Source organism: Perca flavescens, chromosome 12 (genome assembly GCF_004354835.1).
Source record: "Perca flavescens isolate YP-PL-M2 chromosome 12, PFLA_1.0, whole genome shotgun sequence".
NCBI classification, from domain to species: Eukaryota; Metazoa; Chordata; class Actinopteri; order Perciformes; family Percidae; genus Perca; species Perca flavescens.
The window spans coordinates 18,018,587-18,041,699 of NC_041342.1; the positions used below are offsets into that span (position 1 = coordinate 18,018,587).

Sequence of the window (23,113 nt, forward strand, 5' to 3'; positions counted from 1 at the left end):
GAAAAATGCTGTGCAGACTGAATCTTAGGACCAGTGAGCTATTGATTGTGACACTTGTGGGTTACCATGACAACTGCCATGCTTGTGGGCAGTATGAAATAGGCCATGTGTGATCGAGGCAGGTTTTGAAAGGCAACAGGATGTGTCCAAGCGAGCGGAAAATCCAAAGTCTATTTTCTGTGGGATCATAAATATCATAAAATCCTTTAGGGTTGCTTTTAATGCTTTTAAAAAGATATCCGGAAATTATTTGAAGGCGTCTGTCTTCCTGTTTTTGTGTCTTCATGCCCATAACACTAATACTTTTCCCTTCATATCAGTATATCCATATCATGCAGATAAGTTAAGGTGGGCAGTGTGTGCAATAGACCAAGTATTTATTGTGTCTCATGCTACACAATAACAACAGCACTGAGCTCGTGGCCCAGAGTTCAACCTAGGTGAAATTTAATATAAAGCACTAAGACAACACTTGGATCACCCAGTAGTAAGAAGGCACTGATCAGACCATTATGGAGACATTGGTTTTGGCTGTCTTAAGTCCCTGACTTGACATACATTTCAAGAGCAGAATGTGTACAGTACCTGGTGAGCATGGAAATAAAAAAAAACACTTCCTGTTGTGTACATCAGCTTACATATGTCTCTCACAAAAACAAATATTGTCAACATTAATGCAGGGTTAAATAATTGTTTTGCCACTTTGGGGCACATATTATCATCGTATAAAGTTGTTGCAGTGTAAGTAAAGAGTTGCTTATTTACACATCCAGCAGATATAGACATTTGTTTGAAGTCATGTTTCTGACCATAGGGATGGGTATTATATTGATATTATATCAATATCGTCATATGAGACTAGATATTGTCTTAGATTTTGGATATGGTAATATCGTTATAAGGCATAAGCGTTGTTTTTCCTGATTTTAAAAGCTCCATTACCATAAAATGATGCAATTTTCTGAACTTACCAGACTGTTCTAGCTGCTCTATGATTTGCCTTTGCCCACTTAGTCATTATATCCCCCTAACAAATTTGAAGTCCAAAATCATTTCTTTTAGTTCTGTTTCTTACCAACTCCTGGGGGAATTGTCTGGCTCTTTAACTTCTAAATGCCCCATTATCTTCACCATTACGTAATTCTATGCTCACTGCTGTTTGGGCTAGGTGGGTTGCGTGGGTTTATCAGAGTTTATTTGCTGAAAACAGCTGCTACATCTGAAAACAAGATGAGTCAAGTTGGAAGCTCTAAAACCAAAACAATGACCTGAAAGAAACACTGTGTAAATCTGAGGCAAGGTACCAGGTTTGGTGATAACTCCCTCTGCATTTGACCGCTTTTACACTACAACTAGTCATCTCAAAAGTTGTTGACGTTGACACGTCTCTCTGTGGGATGAGACTTACAAGCTTGTTGGATATCTCGACCCAGTGACGTCGCAGCAGCTGTTTACTATCAGCTCTGGCAAAACCCCTGCTGTGACAACACTGACTGGGGCGATGCAAAAGGTGCAACGACAGTTTATTGCCTTATGTGATTCAGTGTTGAATTACCCCTAAAAGCCTATGTCCAACAGCAAAATGCACATATATCAGTTTAAACAATTTAAACTTATCTGTAAAGAAAGACAGCTTTAAGATAAAGGTTTTATCTTAAAATATTTACCAAAACGAGACTGAGAAAAACAAGGCAGCACATGTTGTTTATCATCACACTTGTGACATTAGCTCTGCTGTGTACACAACAAACGCAACAAAGCTGTCAAACTATTTCTAATAACATACCAACAGATTTGGGGACACAGTCCCTTTAAAGTCTCCAGCACAGAACATCTTCACATTGTTCTATTTTCGACATTGTCAGCACTCACTCCTGTGAGAGTTTTCTCAAGCACTCAAAAAAAATAAAAAAATAAATTTAAAAAAGGCACATAAGTGTCACATAAGTTCCTCAACACTCTGGTTGTCAAGACAATTGAATGAATTCATGGTGACGTCAGCAGCACACAGCTTAAGTCTGAAGCCCCCTTGTTTCCATGGTGTACTTGAATTGCAGAGGTACGCATCAACTTCAGTAGAATGGACTAAACATAGCGAGTTTTGCACAGGGACTGAAATGTGATGTGTTTAACATCAGTCACTGTGTTGGAGCCAAACGCCTCATTGCTCTGCCTCACACTCTCTCACCCACATGTATTCTGCTCCTGTCACACACACTTTCATGCATCTTGCTCACATGCAAACACACTTTACCTTTCCTCCTGCTCTGCCTACCCTACAACGTCTTACCTATGGTGATGTTGAAGCCGTCAATGCTGAAGGTGGCACTCCGACCCTTCCTAAATCGATGCTTCTTGGAGTTAGCTTCCATCGCTTTGTCAACCTCCGGTCACCTGTGCACCTTTGAATCTGTTTCAGTGCCTCTTGTCAGTTGCACTGTCTTGTTTCAGTTTTGTTTGGGTAACTCTCCTCCTGGAGAGAAAAAGAAATGTAGTCCTCTGACTCGCGCTGGAGGAGAACTGTCAAAGACTCACCACTTCTCAGTAAAGGCACCGAGCTGGAGTATTTCTCTCAAGTCCTTCTCCCTCCCCTTGTCTTTGTTGTACACATCTTTTCTCTTCCTCTCTCCGTTTCTTACACCTCAACAAGCTAATTTCAAGAAGCTTTCGGCTCTCGATTTGTTTTTCTTCTCTCGATCTCCCTCCACCTCTCCCTCCACGCTCTCTCTCCTCGTCTCTCTTCCCCAGGAGGTACAGTAGGTGTGAGTGGTGGGTGGCGTGGTAGTGGTGGTGGTGGTGGAGGTTGGGAGGACAGGACATCTCTAGAGGTCTTCAAATGAACGTGACTCCTCCTACTGTCAAGAATTCATAGCAAAAGCATTGAAAAGCTCGGAGTTGGTTTGACACAGGCCTATTGTAGTCTATTCTTGTTTTGCTCACACACACTCAAACATACAAAATCGTGAATCAAACAAATGAAATCGTGTTGAGCCACAAAATGGTTGGGTGCATGAGCGCTGAGAGGAAAGGAAGAGGTGGAGGGAAAGATAGACAGAGTGATTATGTGTATTGAGTCAAAACTAGTCATTAAATCAATGCCACTGCTTTTCATTTTGCAGGAGTTACTCAGCCACAGAAAGCTGGAGCCCATTAACAGGGTACATAGTATACTCTTCTTTTGAAGGAAAAAAAACAAGCTCTACATTGAGTAGTTACATTTGTAAGAGCACACATACTGCCTCGAAATTATTTATTTTAAACTGGAAATGACACTGGAGCAAGGACACTGCTTTCTTCATCGCTTTAAGTGTTACTCTGCAAATATTGTCCCTTTATACTTATTACAATTACATTTCCTTTACCCAATACACATATCCTCATCTATGCACACACCAGATCAAAAAAGGATAAAAAGTTCCCCTTATTAGCACCATCTGACATTTAGCTATAGAATTTTTTTCGTGTTTCATTTTCCCTGCTGATTAGTGTCTGTGAGTGCTCCTGGCTTCTGGCTTGTTCGCACATCTTTTTCTAAATTCAATAGATATAATAGCCTAAAATAGCAGGCACATGGGTAAGAAGACATAATGTATTTTTATTGTAATTTACCACAAATCACTAGTGATTACTTTATACTGCACACTCCTCTATGGTATAGCAGAAAAGCAAACTAAACCATTTTTCCTCTTTAACTTAATGCAGAATAATTTATGCTAATATTGGCCTACGATGTGTTCTTTGTGTTTGGTCTTCTCTGTTCTTCCCTTGAGCCACTTTATAATAACAGACACGATAAAAATTATGTAATTTACTTCAGTGGCATGTAATATAATCTAAGCAATGTGACAACAAAGACAAGGGATTTAGAAGCATTAACACATCCCCACATTAATGAACAGTTATGATTTCTGTGTGGCTGCAAATGTCAGTGGCAACACCTACTTTACAATCACACACTGAAGAGTGATCAAACATTGAAATGAGTGTGTGGTCTAAAAGGGTGAGTGTTGTCAAAGAAGGACATAGTCAAACATACATACAACGTATACATAACAATGGTACTATAAACAGTAATTATTGCACAATTTCTAAGTAATGTAGCAGTTAAGGTGTCTGAGGAAAAGAAAATTGATCACAATCAGGAGATCTATTGCAACAGAGCCAGTTTGAGTCCCTCAGTGCAGTTCCAGCAGACACATTATGCACTTGTTAGATAATTACAATCCATCTAATTTTGTTTGCTAGCTAAGCTACAGTAAGAGCTCTTTATCCTCTCTTTCTCTTCTGTGACCATGCTCTTTACAGCCTCCAATGATACTATATGTAGCAATAAGTGAGAATCTTAATTTTGCAACACTCTCACTTTGCAACATCAAGCGCATGCCTGTTTCAGAGCTATTGTGACTTTTTTAGTATTTACTTTTGTCACCAGGTAACCATTTGTTTGACATACCTAAACTGGTCACTATGTGATCTAATTTGACTTTACAATTAAAAATGATTAGCCTGTTGAGGCCACAGTTGTGTCAATATGATTAATGATATTATCATATTGCTGCAGTCCTGTCACCAATATAAAATTAATCCCTAAATAATGAGTCTAAAAGAATGTGTGCAATTAATGAAATAATTACAAAGGTGCTAAAGACCAATGTTTTCTTAAGGGGTTTATTCCATGAGAGTGGGTGTGTGTTCATCATAGTTAAAGTTTGCTGCAGTATATTCAAAGCTTCCCGTTTAATGCATTTGGGGTTATGGAAGATAGAGAGGAGATTGCGTAATACACTTAACTGAAGGAGTGTGCTTCTGCGTTTATGATGCTTTAGAGGGCTATGTGGTGCTCTACAGATTTATATTACCCTATTAACTATGCCAATGAAAACTTTTCACAAAACATTCTGTTAAAAGCCTCAATATATGCTAATGTAAGGATGGTGGAGGCGTTCAGCCAACACGTTCTCCAAACCATATGACAATGGGTTGTTCATTCCTGTTTATTTCCTCATTCCTTTCATTTCTGTTAGTTTTCAACAACGCTTTATAAAATGGATAATGTCAGTCCTAGATTTTGATTGGCTAAGCGGCTTTTCGAAGCCATTGTAAAGTATTCTATAAACACATAGCTGTGAGCATTCAATGGATGCCAAAATAAAAACCACAAAGATGCCGTCGAAAGAAACAAAGTTTCCTGCCGCTTCGTTGGAGAAATACCTGTCATTGCTGCTGCCCAATCCACTGGCCTTTTTATCCCCATCCAAAGCAGACATACTAGCAACAATCTATGGTAAGCTTTAACGATGTTCTGCTTAATGTCGCTGAAGAACTACATTGCTTGGCGGAAGAATGATTACTTTTTCTTAATAAATTATTGCTTTTTTTTGTTGATTTGTGTTTATTTTATGAAACATTGCCAGGTATATGTATTGACCATTGTATAAAAGCAATAAGCCACTTGAGGCCAGCGTCGTGCCAAACGCCCCTTAGCTGTTGTTAAATCACTGTAAACCATGCACGGCCTCTCAGGGCTTATTGCTTTTTTACACTACCACTACTTATAATAAGAAAGACGTAACTCACGGCTGCTGATACAACTTGACAACACAGATACCAAGTATGTGCCAAGAATTTTGGTTTGCACCTGTCAAGCAAAATACACAATACATAATCTGATGTATGTTGGTTTTAATGCCAGAGCACATTTCAAAAGGATCATGTGGTTTGTAGTACAACAGCGGCTCTAAGTGGTATATTCTATACCTATACATCTGTTGGGTCATTGTCAAGATCCATTTTGTTCAAGGGTCAATTCCAGGGCTACATCACTGTCACTAGGCAACGGGAAGTCCTTTCAGACATATTGCATAGATTACACTGAGGATGATGAAGGGGTTGATATGGCAAATAGCACGCTAGTGTGGTTTTTATTGTATAGTAGTAGTATATATACTGAAGTTATTTTACTGTGTTATTTTTAGTGTCTTCCACACCTACATTTTTTAACACGTTTATTTCACATAAACCTGGTAGAATAAACATACATTTTAATACTTAAGATGATATATTTTACAGAGCTATAAATAAAATCATCCCCAGTTCCCAGGCAGGGGAATCTCTCATCTGTGCAGACAGTGATCATTGGAACAATGCAAAAGAGACAGAACAGAAGTTTTGATGGGATGATGGCAAAAGTTACAACTTTTATGTGAATTTCTTGTAGCATTTTTTTTTTTTTTTTTTTTACTGTTTTACACATAAACTGTGGTTGTTTTTTTTAACAAACCGATGCTACAGTGGATTGCTCACACAAAAACACACCTGCTGGCTTTTTCTATGTCCATTGAAGGTGAAACATTGCTCAACCTTTGATCTGGCCATCAAACACCAGGACAGGCCATCACCACTAGATACTAATTGGTCGTGAAGATAAAGGGGAGGTGAGGGCTAACTTGGGGGATTAGAAATGGCCTCTTGCACCAAATGTATCCCAAACAGTCGTGTTTTATTTGTAGTGAGTAAAGGTCCCATCCAAATCAGCATATTTAAAGTATATGTTGACTCTCAGACAAATAAAATATGTTATAATTGACAATCACTACAATCCCTAACCGGATTATAATCCTACATGTTCCTTGTTATCTGATAAACTGACATGTCACTGTAATTTTTTTGATTGTGTAATTGATTCAAACATAACGTCAGTTTTGGGCCTTTTTGATTGTGTAATCTGTCCCAGTAACACATCGCAATTCAAGACAACAACTATATGCAATCATACAGAAAAACAATCATACAGAAAAACAAGCTCATTAGAGGTCTCCCCCAGACTGTGGAACAACCTGCTCTTTGTCAGTCCCCACACCACTGTCACCACAGTGACACAGTCACGTAATTAGGACACACAGGGTGTCAGGGAGCTTGCCTTTTCCCCTGCTAAATACTCATTAGAGGCACCTTCAAGGATAATGTTAGACTGTGTTTCAACCCGAGGGAAATGAGCTGACAAAACAAAGAGCTACATGAACTGTCATCTCCTGCTGCACAAAGACCCTAAAGAAAACCGGAGGAAAAAAAATATTGAACTATAAAGTGCACGCGTTTAGCTAATGATTTTTGCCCCAGCATGGTTCCGGGTCAAAGAAGCTAAACCAGTTAAGTGGGTGAGTGTCATGTGAGCATGGTAAACAAATGTAAACCTTTTGATTAGAACCAGGCATCTTACACATCCCAGACATACTCCCGCAACTAATCAGTGTTATGTGGACAGCGTCAAAACTACACTTTGGCTCTTTTCATGACAATGTCACACATGAAGTGTTGACGACCCTGCACACTGTGCAAATTATTACACTGGTCACAGAGGCCACACAGCTCATACACCAGAGCTAAATGCGTGCAGGTGTTGATTGTAAAAAATAACACCTAATTCAGTAAATCACGTGCTCGGTTGCAAAGGATTATTTTTCCATAGTTAAATGCATATAAAAAGACAGTACTTAACTGTATACAGCCTCTATGGTAAAGTAGCATCATCTCTTACAAATTAACCTTATCCCAAGGAATGCTCATATGAAGCTATTCTGCAAAAACGCATAAATGTAATTAACATTCATGTCAAACAACTCTGCAACATGTTCTCTGACCGCATATTTATAAACATATTTCCTAGTGCTGCCCCACCAAATTTGCTCTAAATGTATCTGTAAAATGTTCAAGGCCAGTGTTTTTAAATTGCCTATTACTAACATAACTACATGGTAACTGTAATATAGGGTATAGTTAGGACTTGGCAACAAAGCAACTCAGTTAAAACTCAGAGTTTTCTTGTGAGCAGAAAACGCATTATGTGTATCCTTGACAAACAAAAGTACTAAATGCATTTCCCTTATAAAACTTGCATTATCTATATCAATGTTTACTAGCTGGCAGTTCTTTTCTGCCTTTACTGGCAAATTGCTGCATTTCTTGGTGCATTCCCTCCACCTGTGCATTCTCACCACCTGTAAATCATTGTAACCTGTAAATCAACCCTACAGGTTGTCTCACTGGAACTACAACTTGCGTTGGGTAGCGCGAGTTGTAGTTTCAATGAGACAACGTGTAGGGCTAAAAGTTACATAGTGTTGCTTTAAAGCGTAACTCTCGCCAAAATGCAACCTAGGGTCTTTTTGTGAATCCACCCGAATCAAACTTTCGTTTAAAAGCATAATTAGTACAGAAACGGCACTTTTAAGATTTACCATATTCTCGTTTTTGGTCAAATGGCCTTTTGAGTGGGAGTGCTAGGGGCACTACTATGATAGCATCAAAATCGCTATTTTTGAACGACTCACTTTAGCAGTTGTTGTTTACACTATCCGCCATCTTGTCAGTCAAAAAGTGTCGATCTCCGAATGCGAATGAACGGACTCCATAGGAGGAAATGTCATTCTTATATGATGCTCCTTTTTCAACTACAAGGTCAATATTGTTTTTCACTAACAACAAAACAACAAATTATCCGAGCATTTATATGGAACTAAGCTTTAGGAGCTTTCCATCTTTACTCTCCTCCCTGTTACGTTGCATTCGGAGATCGACTATTTTTGACTGGCTAGATGAACGGCGATTGGAAAAACCAACAGCTACAGTGAGTTGTTTAAACCTTTCTTTTTAGTAAACTCTGTGTACACAAAAAAGGTTTTGTCAATGCTCGAGTTCATGTGTAGAGCCCCTGGTGAGACGTCGAGCAAAGTTTCATGTTGTGTTGAGCCTTCTTAGTGTTTTAAAAATAATGATTTTGATGCTATCATAGAAGTGCCCCTAGCACTCCCACTCAAAAGGCCATCTGACCGAAAACGAGAATACGGTAAATCTTAAAAGTGGCGTTTCCGTCCTAATTATGGTTTTAAATGAAAGTTTGACTCAGGTATATTCACAAAAAGACCCTAGACTGCATTTTGGCGAGAGTTAGGCTTTAAAAATTATGAATATAACAAATGTCAACACTGACTAGATGTATGATAGCACCATGTTGAAGGAGGAAGTTAATTAAGTTACTTTTCACTGTGCTACATGAACATCACACTACTTCTTGTACTGACACAAAATGCAAATGCAATTCAATTACGTATGAGCATAAATCACATGCCTGTTTGCTTGTAATGCTTGTAATGGATTATTAGCATTGTTTTGTTATCTTAAAGCTTGTTTTTGGTTATTGGTTCTGATAACTAAGTGTTTTTGTATTAACATGAAATTTGTTTTCTTACAGACAGGATACATTGTAAAATGATTAAGCAGTTTATCCATTTAAATTGAAGAGTTTAATCTGCAATGTCCCACTGAAGACCATTCATCAAGGACTTTGTGAATAAAGATCATTCAAACGTTGATTGAATTTGTAACTGCATTTTACACACTCAATGTTTAGCCAGCTCTAAACCAGATGACAGCCATTGAATCACAGACTTTTCAATAAGCTTGGTGTATTATTAAAATTTGAACACATTCATCTTTCACTGATTTGTGTTGCCTCTATACTGCATGCATTTATGAAGGGTTAACACATTTGTTCGTTCAGTGCCTGATGCAAATTTATACATGCTGCCTTCATGCGATGCTAATGAAGATTTACTGAAGATTAATAACTTAATCATGTTCAGCAAATGTTGGTAACATTTCACTTTACGTCCCCCTATTTAGGATTTATTAGCATAAGTAGATACACATTAAACAAATGGTACAATCTTTCCCCTCAAAAATGTGTGACACTACAGTCTCAAACACAACTATACTCCACCGCTTCTCATCCAAATGTGCTATCTAATAAAATACCATTCAGTATGACTAATATATGCTATGAGAGGGACTCCAGCTCCTTGTACGCCATGGGAAACTGTCAGAATATGACCCAGTTCTTGTGCCAGTAAGGCAATCAACAGCAGGGTAATTGCTGCTCTTCAACATCCCTGTTGTTGTACAATCTCTCCAGTAAGTTATATTTAAACCTGAATGTATGACATTTCCCATAAAGCGCCTGCTACACTGCTCATGTATTATGGGCAGCTGAAATAGACTTGACACAATTTAAAAATGATTCATCCATCTTAATTGAAGGGGCGTGTGGTCTCATTTGGCATGGCAGCTCAGAGCTGATGTCAAACTGTTGTAGTCCCCTAACTTTCCAACTACGCAGTAGTTGAGATCTCTACACCGCTGGGACTATCTAACACTGAAGGGACCCGACCAGATGAGCAGATTGGGAGGTAGGCCTAGGTGTCTGTGTTTTGTCCCTCAGGTCGAAGCAGATGAGTGTACAGTCAGCTGAGACTCCTCAACACACATGACCATCATTTGGGACCAGGGAGGAAACTCAACGGGAGTCTACACTGTCATAAGATCATGGAAACACCACAGTACAGGTGGTATTTTAGAGTCAGGCCGGGAGAATTATTTTCCTCTGGGACAGATATGCAGGGTGTTGGAACTAGAAGTGGCAGCAGTGGGACAGCGGAAGATAAACAAGATGAACTGAAGGAAACACTGACTAACACAAAGGTAAAAGTGTTAAAAAAAAACATGAAATAAGTTTAAGGAATAAAAATGCTGCATATATAACAGTAGTTAAAGGGTACACATATACTGGTACCATACAGAGATTCACTGAACTGTCAACTGCTGGTATAACTTTGTACCACGTACCTCCCATAAAAATACAAATGACAACTTAACTTAAATTTTACATGTTAATCCGTCTCAACTTACTTTGAAAAAGTCCAAATGTAGTCTAACTTGGTGATGCAATTAAATGATTGGAGCTTAGTGTGTGCAGCCAGTCTCTTTACAGATACAGTCATTATGACAAGCACCTAATTTCTGGTGTACATTCACCAGACAACTCATGCTGAGTCAGTTAACGTTTGTACCATATATTTCCAGTAAAGAAAACACAACACATCTCTGCAATATTGCAGTTTCACAATCATGTGAATTTTTTAAAATGAATAGGACTGTAATTTGGTTTATTTTAGTCCGAGGGACACATCAAAGAGATGCTTTGGTATAGTGGAGATATGTTGCATTGAGGCTGGCCATCAAAGAGCTTCGCATTCATTCAGTGAATACCTTTTTTTCCACTAGCATATTCACAGTAATCCTCTGAAGTGACCAGTTGCTCTCATCTACAGATAGATCCATGAACGGAACCACAGAGATGTGCAGTATAAAGACACACAACAGCTGTATTTGAGGCAAGGATGCTCCCAAAACAATGAGAGAAGCGAATAACGGAAAACATTTACTAAATTTGCTAATCTGACAAACTGAGTAATCATCTATAACTATGATAGCCAACTATTATAATTCACTGACTCCTACATCATTGAGTGAAGGAGTGTGCTCTATACATAACCTTTAGTTGGTGATCAATTCAAAAAAGTACAAAGCCAAACATAGATTAATTGCATGGTTAAACTGCAGGTCAGAGGTGTAAAGTATGTACTGAGATACAGTACTTAAGTACAATTTTCATATACTTTAATAAAAGTTTACTTGCAGTACAGAATCATTACAAACAAGACGTACTTCTCAACCAAAGTAAAACCATTAGGCAGCAAAATGCCCCCAAGTGTTTAATTGCTTGTAGCTGATCTACGGTACAAAGCATTAGTAAATTATTTAATAATTATGACTAGAACAATTAGTTATAACTAAGAAAGTCTTTGTGGAGGGAGCCTTTATAGAAAGTGGTAGTGTAAACTTTTGTAATTAAGAGTACTGCTGTCCCTGGTAAAAGAAAAAACAGTTTTCACAGCAGACATTTTGACATGTCACAGCAGGAAAAGCACAAGTGTAATCAATAACATAAATAATAACTGCATCCCATTTAAATAAGCATTCTCAGGGCCCTGTTGCTGGTTCACTGGAATGGTTTACAAGGATGTTAATCTTATTAATTCCACCTGTGCTTTTTCCTGACAAGTCAAAATGTCCGCTATGAATAGCCTAATGTATATTTGCCATTAGTGGTGGAAGAAGCATTCAAATAATTTACTTGAGTAAAAGTAAAGGATGCAAAAAAAAACTATGCAAATACGCCATTATAAGTAAAAAGTCTTGCAACTAAAATTGTATACGTAAAAGTATAAGTATTAGCAACAAAAAGTATCAAACGTTTGAGGTGGAGCTTTTTTTAGGCTTCATGTACAGTAGGCTACTGTTGGGTAGTTATAGAACAATGCATCATCTTTTATAAACTGATCATGTGTTTTGTATGAAAAATTGATCTGAAATGTAGTGAAGTAGAAGTACAAAATAGCATAAAAACGAAATACCCAAGTAAAGTACAAGTATGCTCCACTTAAAATAGCACGGTATGTTATGATTTCTTTGCAACAAATGCACATTAAACCAACAGGTGGGTAGCTTCTTACGTTACAAGCTCAGTAACTGTTAAACTTACTGCTTTGTTGGCCGTCAGAAGTGTTTTTCTTCAAAGTGCGTTTAGCTCCGACGGAGTCTTGTCTGCTCAGCACCTCGGACAGCGCCTGGCGGGAACTCTGCCGTCCTGTTTGGCTCGAGACGTTGAACCGCGTGCTCTTCTTCTTGGCCCGGTCCGACTGCGGAGCGGACTGGCTTCTGTCCGGGTCCTCCGGCTCTGAGCCCACTTTCACCAACGCGTTTCTTGTCCGTGTTAGAGCAGAAGTCACCGAGCCCATCCCCAAACAAAGGTTAAAAAGCTTCAGTCGGAATCGATTACTCTGAGTTTACCTATCGTGCCACTCAAAACCGGTTGAAACTTGACACAATAAAACAAAACAAAATGTTGTATATCTATGCTTGACACCATGTTTGTTTAACTCTGCGATACCAACGAACAAACCCCACGTCTGTCATCCACAACCCTTTAGCTTGTCATTTTTAGATAAATTCACCGACAGAAAGATATCAAATTGATTAAAGAACCGAAAAACAGAGTTTAACCGGAGAATGTGGGCATGTCTCCCTCGGTTTGTGTCTCCTCAGACTGACGTCACAGAAGTAAGTTGCTCTGCCTACAGACACGCGGATCTCTCGGGGCAGACCGGCGAAAACTAGCGACATTAATTAACTGCCGAGTAATTATTAAAATGGGCAGAAAGACACATGCACTGACTTAAAGAGGCCTAATATTATTTATGATAATCATAAGAATACCGGTAGATTTTCCTCTGTTAACATCACGTTTTTAACGTATCTGGGATAAATGTGATTTTATCAAGCATCTTGCTATTTCTGACAAAACGGAGCCTGCTGGAAATGACCCACCACTGAAGGTAGTTCAATTGAAATTAATCACCGACAGATGACAGTCAAATAAAGTATCTTATTTTCCACACATTAACATTAGATGTTATCATTGGGCAGCATCAATTATCATGATATTATTTTGAACAAGTGCCCTGTGACTAAAGGACCATAACTTTGTAATGATAAAATGTTATTTTGTCAAACTGTAGCAATGCAACAGTGTAAAATAACTCCATTAAAGAGGCCTGCATTCAAAATATTATTTGAATAAAAGCATAGCAGTAGGATTTTATCTGCAAAATGCACAAGCAGTACTCAGTATGCCGCAGAATGGCCTAATGTTGTGTTATAGTACTGTATTAGATACATGTGTGCAAAGTAATGTAAGCTGGTTGAGGTGGAGCTAATTTTAACAACTGTATATACTGTTGGGTAGTTAAATTAAGTATTGCATAATTATTTATGAACGAATCATGTTTTATGTGAAATGTAATCTGAAAACTAACTATGGCTGTCAGATAAGTGGGAGTAAAAAGTAGAATATTGTACTTCAGAGTGCAATATTCTACTTTTGAAGTGGAGTAGAAGTATAAAGAAGCAAACATGCTCATGTAAACTATCTCAAACTGTGCTTAAGTACAGTACTTTATTAAATGTACTTAGTAACATCATAACACAGCACATTCTATCTTAGTATGCAATGTCAGTGTTCATACATTTTGAAAGCATTTTGAACAAATGACCTGTGACAGATCATCATTTTTAAAGCCTTTTACAATTGATAAACAATCTTACCTCAAGGTCAATTTAGTAGCCGTCCTGGAGCAGCATCATTCAATGGAGTTTGCCCAGTTGTCATGGAATTGTAGATTATCAAATTTCCTTTTTTTCATGAACACATAAAACAATAAATGATCTCGCCTCAAGGTATATTTAGCAGTTGTAACTATGCCTTAATTACGTTTGTTCTTAATTACACTACTGTTACTTCTGTCTACTCTGTAAGACCCAACTCCTCCTTTCAGTAAGACAGAGTCCCTGCTGCTATTTGGCTGGTAATGTACCTGGGACGTGATGGATCCACTGAGACAAAGCTATCAATAAACTATGAACACCAAAAGTGTGACACTGCACACTGAGTAGCCCTGTAAAAAATATCTTTGTGAAGCTTGTAACGTTTTTGTTGAGCGATGTTGATTTAACCCTGGTCATTTTACTTGTAAGGCCACAGTTAGCAGGAGATTGTATTCTATGGTGTGGTATTTCTAATACTTTGTTTCTCTAAATGCCTTTAGGTTACAGGCAGCGGGGTATCACCAACCAGAGGACCCTGCTGAAGCTCCTGAATAAGAAAGTATTTTTATTCTGTGTATTCTATAAATGTTTATTCTGGTCTTTAGTGTCTTATATCTGCTTTCAAAAACATAAAAATCATGATTATGTTAATAAATCTGGACAATTTTGTCTCCAAATCAGTTTTGCTTCTTATAACAGCTGATGCATGTACAGTTTTTACCTCATTAAGAATAAATTAAGCTAAATAAAGCTTTTAAGTTGCACAATTTAGTTACTTGCAAATGTGGATGTTGTTGTTACTTAAAATATGACAATTTAACCTTTTATTCATATGAGGAATTGTTTTACTACTTCTACTTCATCACCATAAACCTATTACCAGCACTATCAGCAAATACCACATACAAGCAAAGTATTACACCTTGTGTGCACAGTATCGAGTTATAGTCCTACTGGTTTATTGCTGCATACAGGCAATTGTGACATATTTAGCATACAGATTTCCTGGAGTGTGCATGCTGTATTGATCAAAAAATACTACTTTGGTTACAAAGAAAGATTTTTGTAGACCTCAATAAGGATTTCTATGTTGTGCTGATTTCATTATTGTGTCTAAACAAATGTGACAAAAGAGAATACTTTCAGCAGAGGAGGAAGCAAAATACAGTCAGTGTCAACTAACAGGCTTACTTGTTCAACACATATAAAAGGCACTTTTCGAAGCTGTTTGCTTTTTGTGTTGTTTGTTTGCTTGCTTGTAGCCCCGGTGAAATGTGTTTCTTAGTATTGCTTTTGTTGATTGTTTGGCAAAGACATTATTACTCCATGTCATCGTGGTTCTGGGTTGACTCGTTGATCACCTGAACCAGGATGTAAGGACAAAGAAAAGGTTAGCAAGGTTGTCTGAGCTTAAATTATCATCAGAAAACTACTTCATTGATTGAAAATCACTTGAAGTGGATTCTACCTGACCATCCCTGGTCTCAATTGTCTTGATGAGAACCTTCTTAGTTTTTGTAGCTTCAAAATGAGGTTTTAAATCACTCATTGTTTCTAAAAAAACAAAACAAACAGAGGTGTGTTTATTATTAGGATGAGGCTATTTGCACCCCTGGTGCAATTAGCAGTGTATGCTATTTGCACCCCTGGTACAATTAGCAGTATGCTATTTGTACCCTGGTGCAATTAGAAGTGTATGCTATTTGCACCCCTGGTACAATTAGAAGTGTATGCTATTTGTACCCTGGTGCAATTAGAAATGAATGCTATTAGTACCCCGCCGGTGCACACAGCAATGTGTTCTATTAATACCCCGTCTGGTACTAATATCAATGTATGCTATTTGCACCCCTGTGCATTTACAGTACCTTGGCATATATTTACACACAGTTATCCATACTACTCATGTATTACACCTTTGTGGAATATTATCGCCCTGACATTCTTACCCTAACCATAACCAATCCCATTCCTCTTGCCTAAACCTAACCAACCCAACCAGAGTGGGCATATTCATGAGTCTTCCCCTACCACCCTGCAAAAAAAAATAAAAAATTTGCCCTCGCGGGTCCTGACTTGCGCAATTGCATGCAAATTATCCAATCCAAATTTTAAAAAATAAGATCACCACACAGGGGAATCAAACTCCTAACTCCCATACCCAAGGTAAGCGTACTAACCACTCACCTAGCAGTTATTTCAAGAAGTTGAACAACTGTTTACCACTTGGTTTCTTCAAGCCTCGGTTGTTAGGTAACCATACTGTATACAAAAAAATAGGTACTAACTAACAAACTAACGGTTGTATGCTTTCACTGAAGACAGAAAGCGCAACTGTAGTATCCATTTTCCGCTAGAAATTCAATTGTTATAAACTTTAGAGACAAAACTTCCCTAATATGCCAGTTTCTGCGGTCATGGAAGATGAACGTCCGCCATGATTTCGGTGCACGCGAGCAACGTTTTTTTGTTGTTACGTCACAGGGTGTAAATAGCTCAGCTGTGTGGCCGAGGCTATTCGTACTGGGGGTGCAAATAGACACTCCGTTATTATTATTATAACCAATTTTAACACTCCAGCTGTGAAATCAACATGCAGAATGTGATTCTACCTCTCAGGTTTAGAGATGAGAAGTTTGGCAGTGGGGTGGAGATTCTGAAAAGAGAGAAATACAGTCCACGAATCAACATCTGTGTCCTTGTTTTATGTCATGAATGTTAATAAGCATCTCTGTCAGCTAGACATTTTGAAGATCTTCATCCTTCACCTGTTCTCCTCTCCTTCCAGCAGCTTCCTGTAGGTGGCAATCTCTATGTCCAGGGCCATCTTGACATTTAGGAGGTCCTGGTACTCCCGGAGGTGACGGGCCATCTCGTCTTTCATGTTCTGAATGTCCTCCTCCAGGCGGCCAACGGTGTCCTGGTAACCGCTCGTCTCCAGTGAGAAGTTCTCCTCCATCTCTCTCATCTGGCGGTCCAAGGATTCGTTCTGGGACAGCAACCAAGTGGGATCAAAATAACACTTAGGCAGTGAAAATAACTTCAAATAGAGATAAAATAGAAGGGTGATTCTTTTTTTTTTTGCTTTTGTGACCTGGATGTGTATCCATTAGCTGCATCATTATTTAATCATGCAGTTGTTTCTGAACTTTTTGTGCTCCATTTGTTTGATTCCAGCTACAAATGGATTGAAAAATGTGAGGTTTTGCATTATTATCATGTGCAGTACAGTGTAAGCCTAATGTTGCATACTCACAGTTCCTTTAAGGGCATCCACCTCACAAGTAAGTGACTGAACTTGGCGCCTATAGTCATTGGCCTCTTGCTTGGCCAGTCGCAAGGCATCATTATTCCTGGCTGCCGCTTCGGTGAGGTCAGCAAACTGGCGATCCCAGTGACAAACACAGAGAGCACAGGTTAGAACTGAGTCAACTGGTCAATAAATGATGAGTCAGAGGTTGAGGGAGAGTGAATATGGCAGATAGCGTGAAGCATGTGATGAAAGATGTGGCCACAAGAGGCTTGCAGATGCGTAACTATCATTAAGCAGGGTACACGTTTCTTACGGGCCCAGACCAATCAGGGGCCTGCATCACTGGAAGATATTGATTGACAGCCGGGGCCCCCTATCGCATTTTCATTACTTGCGACAATCCCAGCAGTCCCACGTGAAGCCACTGACCAAGCGGGAGTGAGAACAGGTCAAATTAATTTCCTTGTTTCTGTTATGAAGACGAGACGTGTGTGACTCGAACATCTCACATTTACCAACAAAACGTACAGCAAAAGACCGCGCAAAACATTTCAGATCGTCCTGCCAACCTGTATACATTTTATCATCAATGTACGCTGTAACGTTTTTTCACTCTAAAGTCGCTGAAAGCTGCTGCTGTTTCAATCCTGTCAGCTGTCTGCAGCAGTCGGGGCTGTTGCTCCGTTCCCCCCGCGACTGACACACGCACACAATCACACCTATGAATCACATACGGTGGATGCAGGAAAAAACGCAGATGAGACGTACAGGATGACCTAAATTGAGGACAGCTACGCTCGTTATTGTAAGTGCAATGATAAGTTAAAGTCCAATAAGTACTTCATCAAATTGTATTAATGTGTGTCCCAGCCCACGATAGGAAATTAACTAACAATGTAAAGATCAACAAGCCACTGACAGTGACAGATATGCCTCTGCATGATTCATTCATTAAATTATTATTTTTTGTCTTAAATCCACCAGCCATTTTCACATTATACCAACATTTTATACTGAGCCTTTTTGGTAAGGTTCCTAGGAAATCTCAGCCCAGAGTAATTAATTAATAGTAATAATTATTATTCTCCCCAAAACAAGTTTCCTTTTTATTTTTAAAGAACTATACAAAAAAAATTGCAACTTTTATTGCAACTTTACTGTCTTCCGCAACTTCATTGCAACAAACAAGACATCGCAATTGTATAGAATTTTTTTACAAAAGCTTCTTTTTTTTTCGGCATTTTCTCAAAATCTCAAAAAAAAAGGCCGCAAAATCCTAGAGGGACTGCCCTTGTGTGTTTTTTCATTTGTTATGGTGTGCATTCACCAGTGTTTTTGTTGTTGTTGTGGTGCGCGTAGGCTACTCCTGATTTTGTCAATCATCTCATCCCCTGTGTCTCTATGATCATATCCTGTCCTATTCATGGTAGCCTACTCGTGGACATTGCGCCATCATCACGTGCTGTAGTAGGGAGGCCCCTTGATAATCCTGCATAGGGGCCCAGTGTTGGCTCGTTACGCCACTGCTGGCAGACACTAGCTTGGTGGTTGAAGCAGTTCTGAGGTGACACTGGTCATGACAATCCAATGTTCAATGGTCATAAAGAAAGGAAGGTTCTACTTTACTGCATTGCTTTTCAGTATTTTGGCAGATGATTGAATGACTTTTTTAAGAAAAAAAATTAAAAACAGCTGATTTTTGGGGAAACATGGGGCAGTGGGAACACGCTGTGAACACAACAGTGACACTATAACTTTTTAGGTTGATATGGAAAATTTTTTAGCAAACAGTCAACACCTATATACAAATCAAGCAGATGAGGAGCAACATTATCATTCATTTGGAGTTGTATTTCTGGCCACCTGGTGAATGTAAGTTCAATATTCACTCTATTTTAGCTCTGTTTTGAGCTCTACTAACTCCTGGGGAGGATATGTGTCTCCTTAGCTGCTAAATGCTCCTCAAGAGTTCACCAGTTAGTTGCTAACTTTGTCAGCCATCTGGTGCTGGCCAGGTAGTGCCTACTGCAGCCAAAAACAACGCTGACGAGGGCCATGAAAAATGATCCAAAACAGTAAAGTTGGGGGTCAGAAAACCAAAACAAAAGAGCTAAAAGACACTAAAATGCTTCATAGAATTAAGCGGATCTGCAGAGTCAGGTGGGTTTATCGCTAGGAGTAGTCATGTGATCAATTGCTAACAGAAAAAAATTGATTATCGCCGCCTTATATTTTATAGATCTAAAATGATGTGCAGAATGTGGGATTACATGAATTTCTTGAATTTTTTGAACAGTCTCTTGTAGAAAATCTTTACCTTGGATTTGTACCATTCCTCAGACTCATGAATGTTTTTGGAGGCCAGGTTCTCATACTGCAGACGGACGTCCCTCAGAGCAGCTGTAAGGTCAGGTTTAACCATCTCCATGTCCACCTGCACATGCTGCTGCTGCTGGATCTGGGTTTGCAGCTCCAGCATTTCCTGCAATAGAATCAATAGAACTGGCATGTACAAATACTTTTTTGCTTACTCAGATGGCATTCATTGAGGACAGCATTGCGAGTATGTAGACTTTTATTTTAATGTTCATTTATATACTTTTCCATGACTTTCCTAGCTGTATTTAATTGCACTGATGCATTCAACCCTACCGATTTGGTACTCTGACCAGATTAACAAATACTTCAAATGATTTGGCCCAGTAGTCATAAGGGTGTCTTTAGCTTATTAGGCAGTACATTGTACATTGTACAGTGTTTCTGCAGTCAGCTTTTGCCAGAAAAAAACGAAGCTTACCTCATCATGCAGCTTCTTGAGGAAGTTGATTTCATCCTGGAGTGACTCAACCTTTCGCTCTAGGTCTAATCTGGCAAGGGCAGCATTGTCCACATCCTGTGTAGTGACACTGACTCTTAATAAGGTGACTTGTGAAGGTGACATGAATTACGCATTATGTGTTTGCTGATATAGAAAGAAAATGCTCTCTCAAACATGCTGTACAGACACACTCACACAACAGCCACATACACATGACCCATTGTGTAGCGAGGAAAGGTCACAAACACATGCATCCAATAGAAATCAACGGCAGGCACATGACAGATGTCACTGCCACCAAGTCCTCCAAACTATACAACCATATAGGTTGTTTATTCCTATCTATGGATCTATCTATCTATCTATCTATCTATCTATCTATCTATCTATCTATCTATCTATCTATCTATCTATCTAATATGACCCATAGGAGCATTTCATTAACTAGTGTCCCTAACAGTGGCAGGAAGTACAACCCACAGGAGAATTTTAAACACACCGTTAAATATGTGAAATGGACGCAGCATGGTTAGGTTTAGGCAGAAAAACTACTTGGTAAGTTTTAGACAAACTTAGATGCCTATCCTTCCTTCTGGGAAAGAGGTTAAAAGGGAATTCAGTGAGATTGTTTCAATCCCCATATAAATGATTTTGATTTAATAAAAGGACACACTGTAGATCACCCAGAGCCACAAAGCATTATTCAAGAGGCCCTTAATCCCATTTATTCTTACCTAACTGCATTCTTGATTTGAAGGTTTCTATTGGTTCTTTTGGTAGAAATTTAGTCATTCCACTGGAAGCTCTCTTACTGTGTGTCTGTCTTTAAGATTCAGTAATTACAATTATTACAATAATTACTGCATCTTACCATTTATAACTTCACTGAATTAAGCATGACGCAAATGTTCTCTTACTAAGAAAAATCACTATAATGTAAAACACTATTGTATTCAAAAAATCCTACTATATTCTATTTCATTCTATCTCTCGCACGTACACACTCGCTGTGGCACCGCACCGCTGTGCTTTGTCAGGGTGTTGGCAGGCTGGTAATTGAGGTATCAGCAAATAAAGGAGCTTTGCTCTTGCTATAATGCCACAAACAAAGTCTGCTATTCAGCAGGGTTTCCCCAAACAGCCCCGGGGTTGGAAGAGTGACTGTCTGCCTGACTGAGTGACAGCCAGCTGCAAGGCCTTGCATTGTGGCACGAAGGCAGGCCACAGAGGACTTCCTTCCTGCCATTCATATAGACAAGGTTGTGATGGTGCAAAGTATTAATAACATACTGCAAGCACAAAATCACTGGAGAATTTAAGTTTACTCTTATTTATGTCTGCAGTTATGCAAATGCACCTCGTTTTTGTTGTTTTCTTTGTAGCGTGACACTGATTTGAAACTTTTTCCACGACTCATCATCACTTCATTAATCACAATGAAACCCAGTGGTAGTGAACAATGACTGACAAACGAGTGAGATTTTAATGTGCTGATGCTCTCCCTGAATGAGACAGCCGGATCACATGGTGGCTTGTCTTCTCGCTCTGATAATCACATTGGGTCCACACTGTTTTGTCCAGCTCATTCAGTGTGACCAGTCAGACTTAAAAAGATCTCCTCATTGCAGGCCTGATTTAACTCAACAGTCACAACTTGGCCTTTTGTACCAGGACAGGGTCAGTTCTGCTCTACAGTTATTTTGGATCATGACTAGAATCTGCTGTTGTGCCATCAGAAGAGTGCATTCCTGTCTCTGCAGCTCATGAGCAATAATTAGATAGAGATCAGTTAGGGGACCAAATGGACATTTACACCACATAACTGTTAGATGTAAGCCTTATTGAGATAATTGAGGTTTTACATCACTTGATGTCAATTTAGTTTTTTTTTAAAGCAGAATAGCAGGAAGTGGGGCTCGGTAGTCATCAGCATCTTCTGCTGTTGAAAACTAAGGTCATTCCCTATTATTACTCTCTGTGTGTGTGTGTGTGTGTGTGTGTGTGTGTGTGTGTGTGTGTGTGTGTGTGTGTGTGTGTGTTCTATAGTTCACAACATGAATTGTACTGTACCTGTCTGAAGCTATGCAGGCTGCCCTCAGCCTCCTCCCGCTGGCATATCTCATCCTGCAACCTGCAGAGACAAAAAGCAGGCATTTTATTTTAACAGCTGATGGGACTCTTCCCTTCCACCTTAAAAGCATGACATGACCCTTTTTTCTGCCTGTAATTAAGTCTATATAACAAGGTTATGAATAAATGGGGCATGCACATAGGCCTACTGATACTAACGAATTGGATTTATAGGCCTACAACATAACAAAATCTGTATGGAGTTTCTTAAACATCACACAGGGGAGAACAGAGACGTGCCACGCCTCCATACTTCTCTCTCAGCCTGTCTATGTCGTCTGCAAGGTTATCCCGGTGAACTTCAACCCGGGCCTTCTCGTTGCTGAGCTGGTCCACCTGGCGCCTCAGCTCCCGCATCTCGTCCTCGTACAGATCTCCGACCCGGGACGTGCCTTTGCCCCGCAGCTGCTCCAGCTCCGCCAGCAGAATCTTGTTCTGCTGCTCCAAGAAGCGGACCTTATCGATGTAGTTGGCGAAGCGGTCATTGAGCGACTGCATCTGAGCTTTCTCGTTGGTGCGGTTCGTCATGAACTCGCTGTTTATGGCGTCGGACAAGGAGAAGTCCAAGTTCTCGGAGGCCAGCCGGGGCATGGCTGCGCTGCTCCGGAGCCTTTGGGTCTTCGCGGAGGAGGAGGAGAGACCGTAGGATACCCGGGAGGAGCGCACCGGGCTGGAGTACTGGCGGCTGGAGTAGCTGATCCTGGTCGAGACTCTCTCCCCGCCAAACATCTTCTTGTAAGAAGACTGTGGAGCTGTTCTATAAGACATCTTGCTGGTGTTTTTTTTCAGACAGTAGCTCGGTGTTGCTCGTGTCCCGACTGCATCAACGGAGTGCGCCTGGGAAGGCGTTT

The 23,113-nt window shown here is 39.5% G+C and overlaps 2 protein-coding genes across 3 annotated transcripts in view; both read right to left on the minus strand.

Annotated features, from left to right (window-relative positions):
* The window catches only part of LOC114565731 (calcium/calmodulin-dependent 3',5'-cyclic nucleotide phosphodiesterase 1C), a 41,942-nt gene extending 28,823 nt beyond the window's left edge, over positions 1–13,119 (minus strand). The window contains exons 1-2 of one of the 2 annotated variants that reach the window (XM_028593944.1): positions 12,440–12,517; positions 2,291–2,855 (exon numbers count right to left, since the gene is read on the minus strand). In XM_028593944.1, coding sequence (XP_028449745.1) covers positions 2,291–2,372 — 82 coding nt within the window. In that variant the 5' untranslated portion in view covers positions 2,373–2,855; positions 12,440–12,517. Of the gene's footprint in view, positions 1–2,290; positions 2,856–12,439 lie in introns of both variants that reach the window. The other variant, XM_028593943.1, reaches the window with a different exon arrangement.
* A 1,879-nt stretch (positions 13,120–14,998) lies between these two features.
* Positions 14,999–23,113, minus strand: LOC114564995 (vimentin A2). The gene is made up of 9 exons (XM_028592758.1): positions 22,516–23,113; positions 22,203–22,263; positions 20,112–20,207; positions 19,632–19,796; positions 17,318–17,443; positions 16,830–17,050; positions 16,674–16,717; positions 15,530–15,615; positions 14,999–15,422 (listed from the first exon to the last, which is right to left on the minus strand). The coding sequence occupies exons 1-9, from the start codon at positions 23,028–23,030 to the stop codon at positions 15,381–15,383; spliced, it is 1,356 nt and encodes a 451-aa protein (XP_028448559.1). The 5' UTR covers positions 23,031–23,113; the 3' UTR covers positions 14,999–15,380.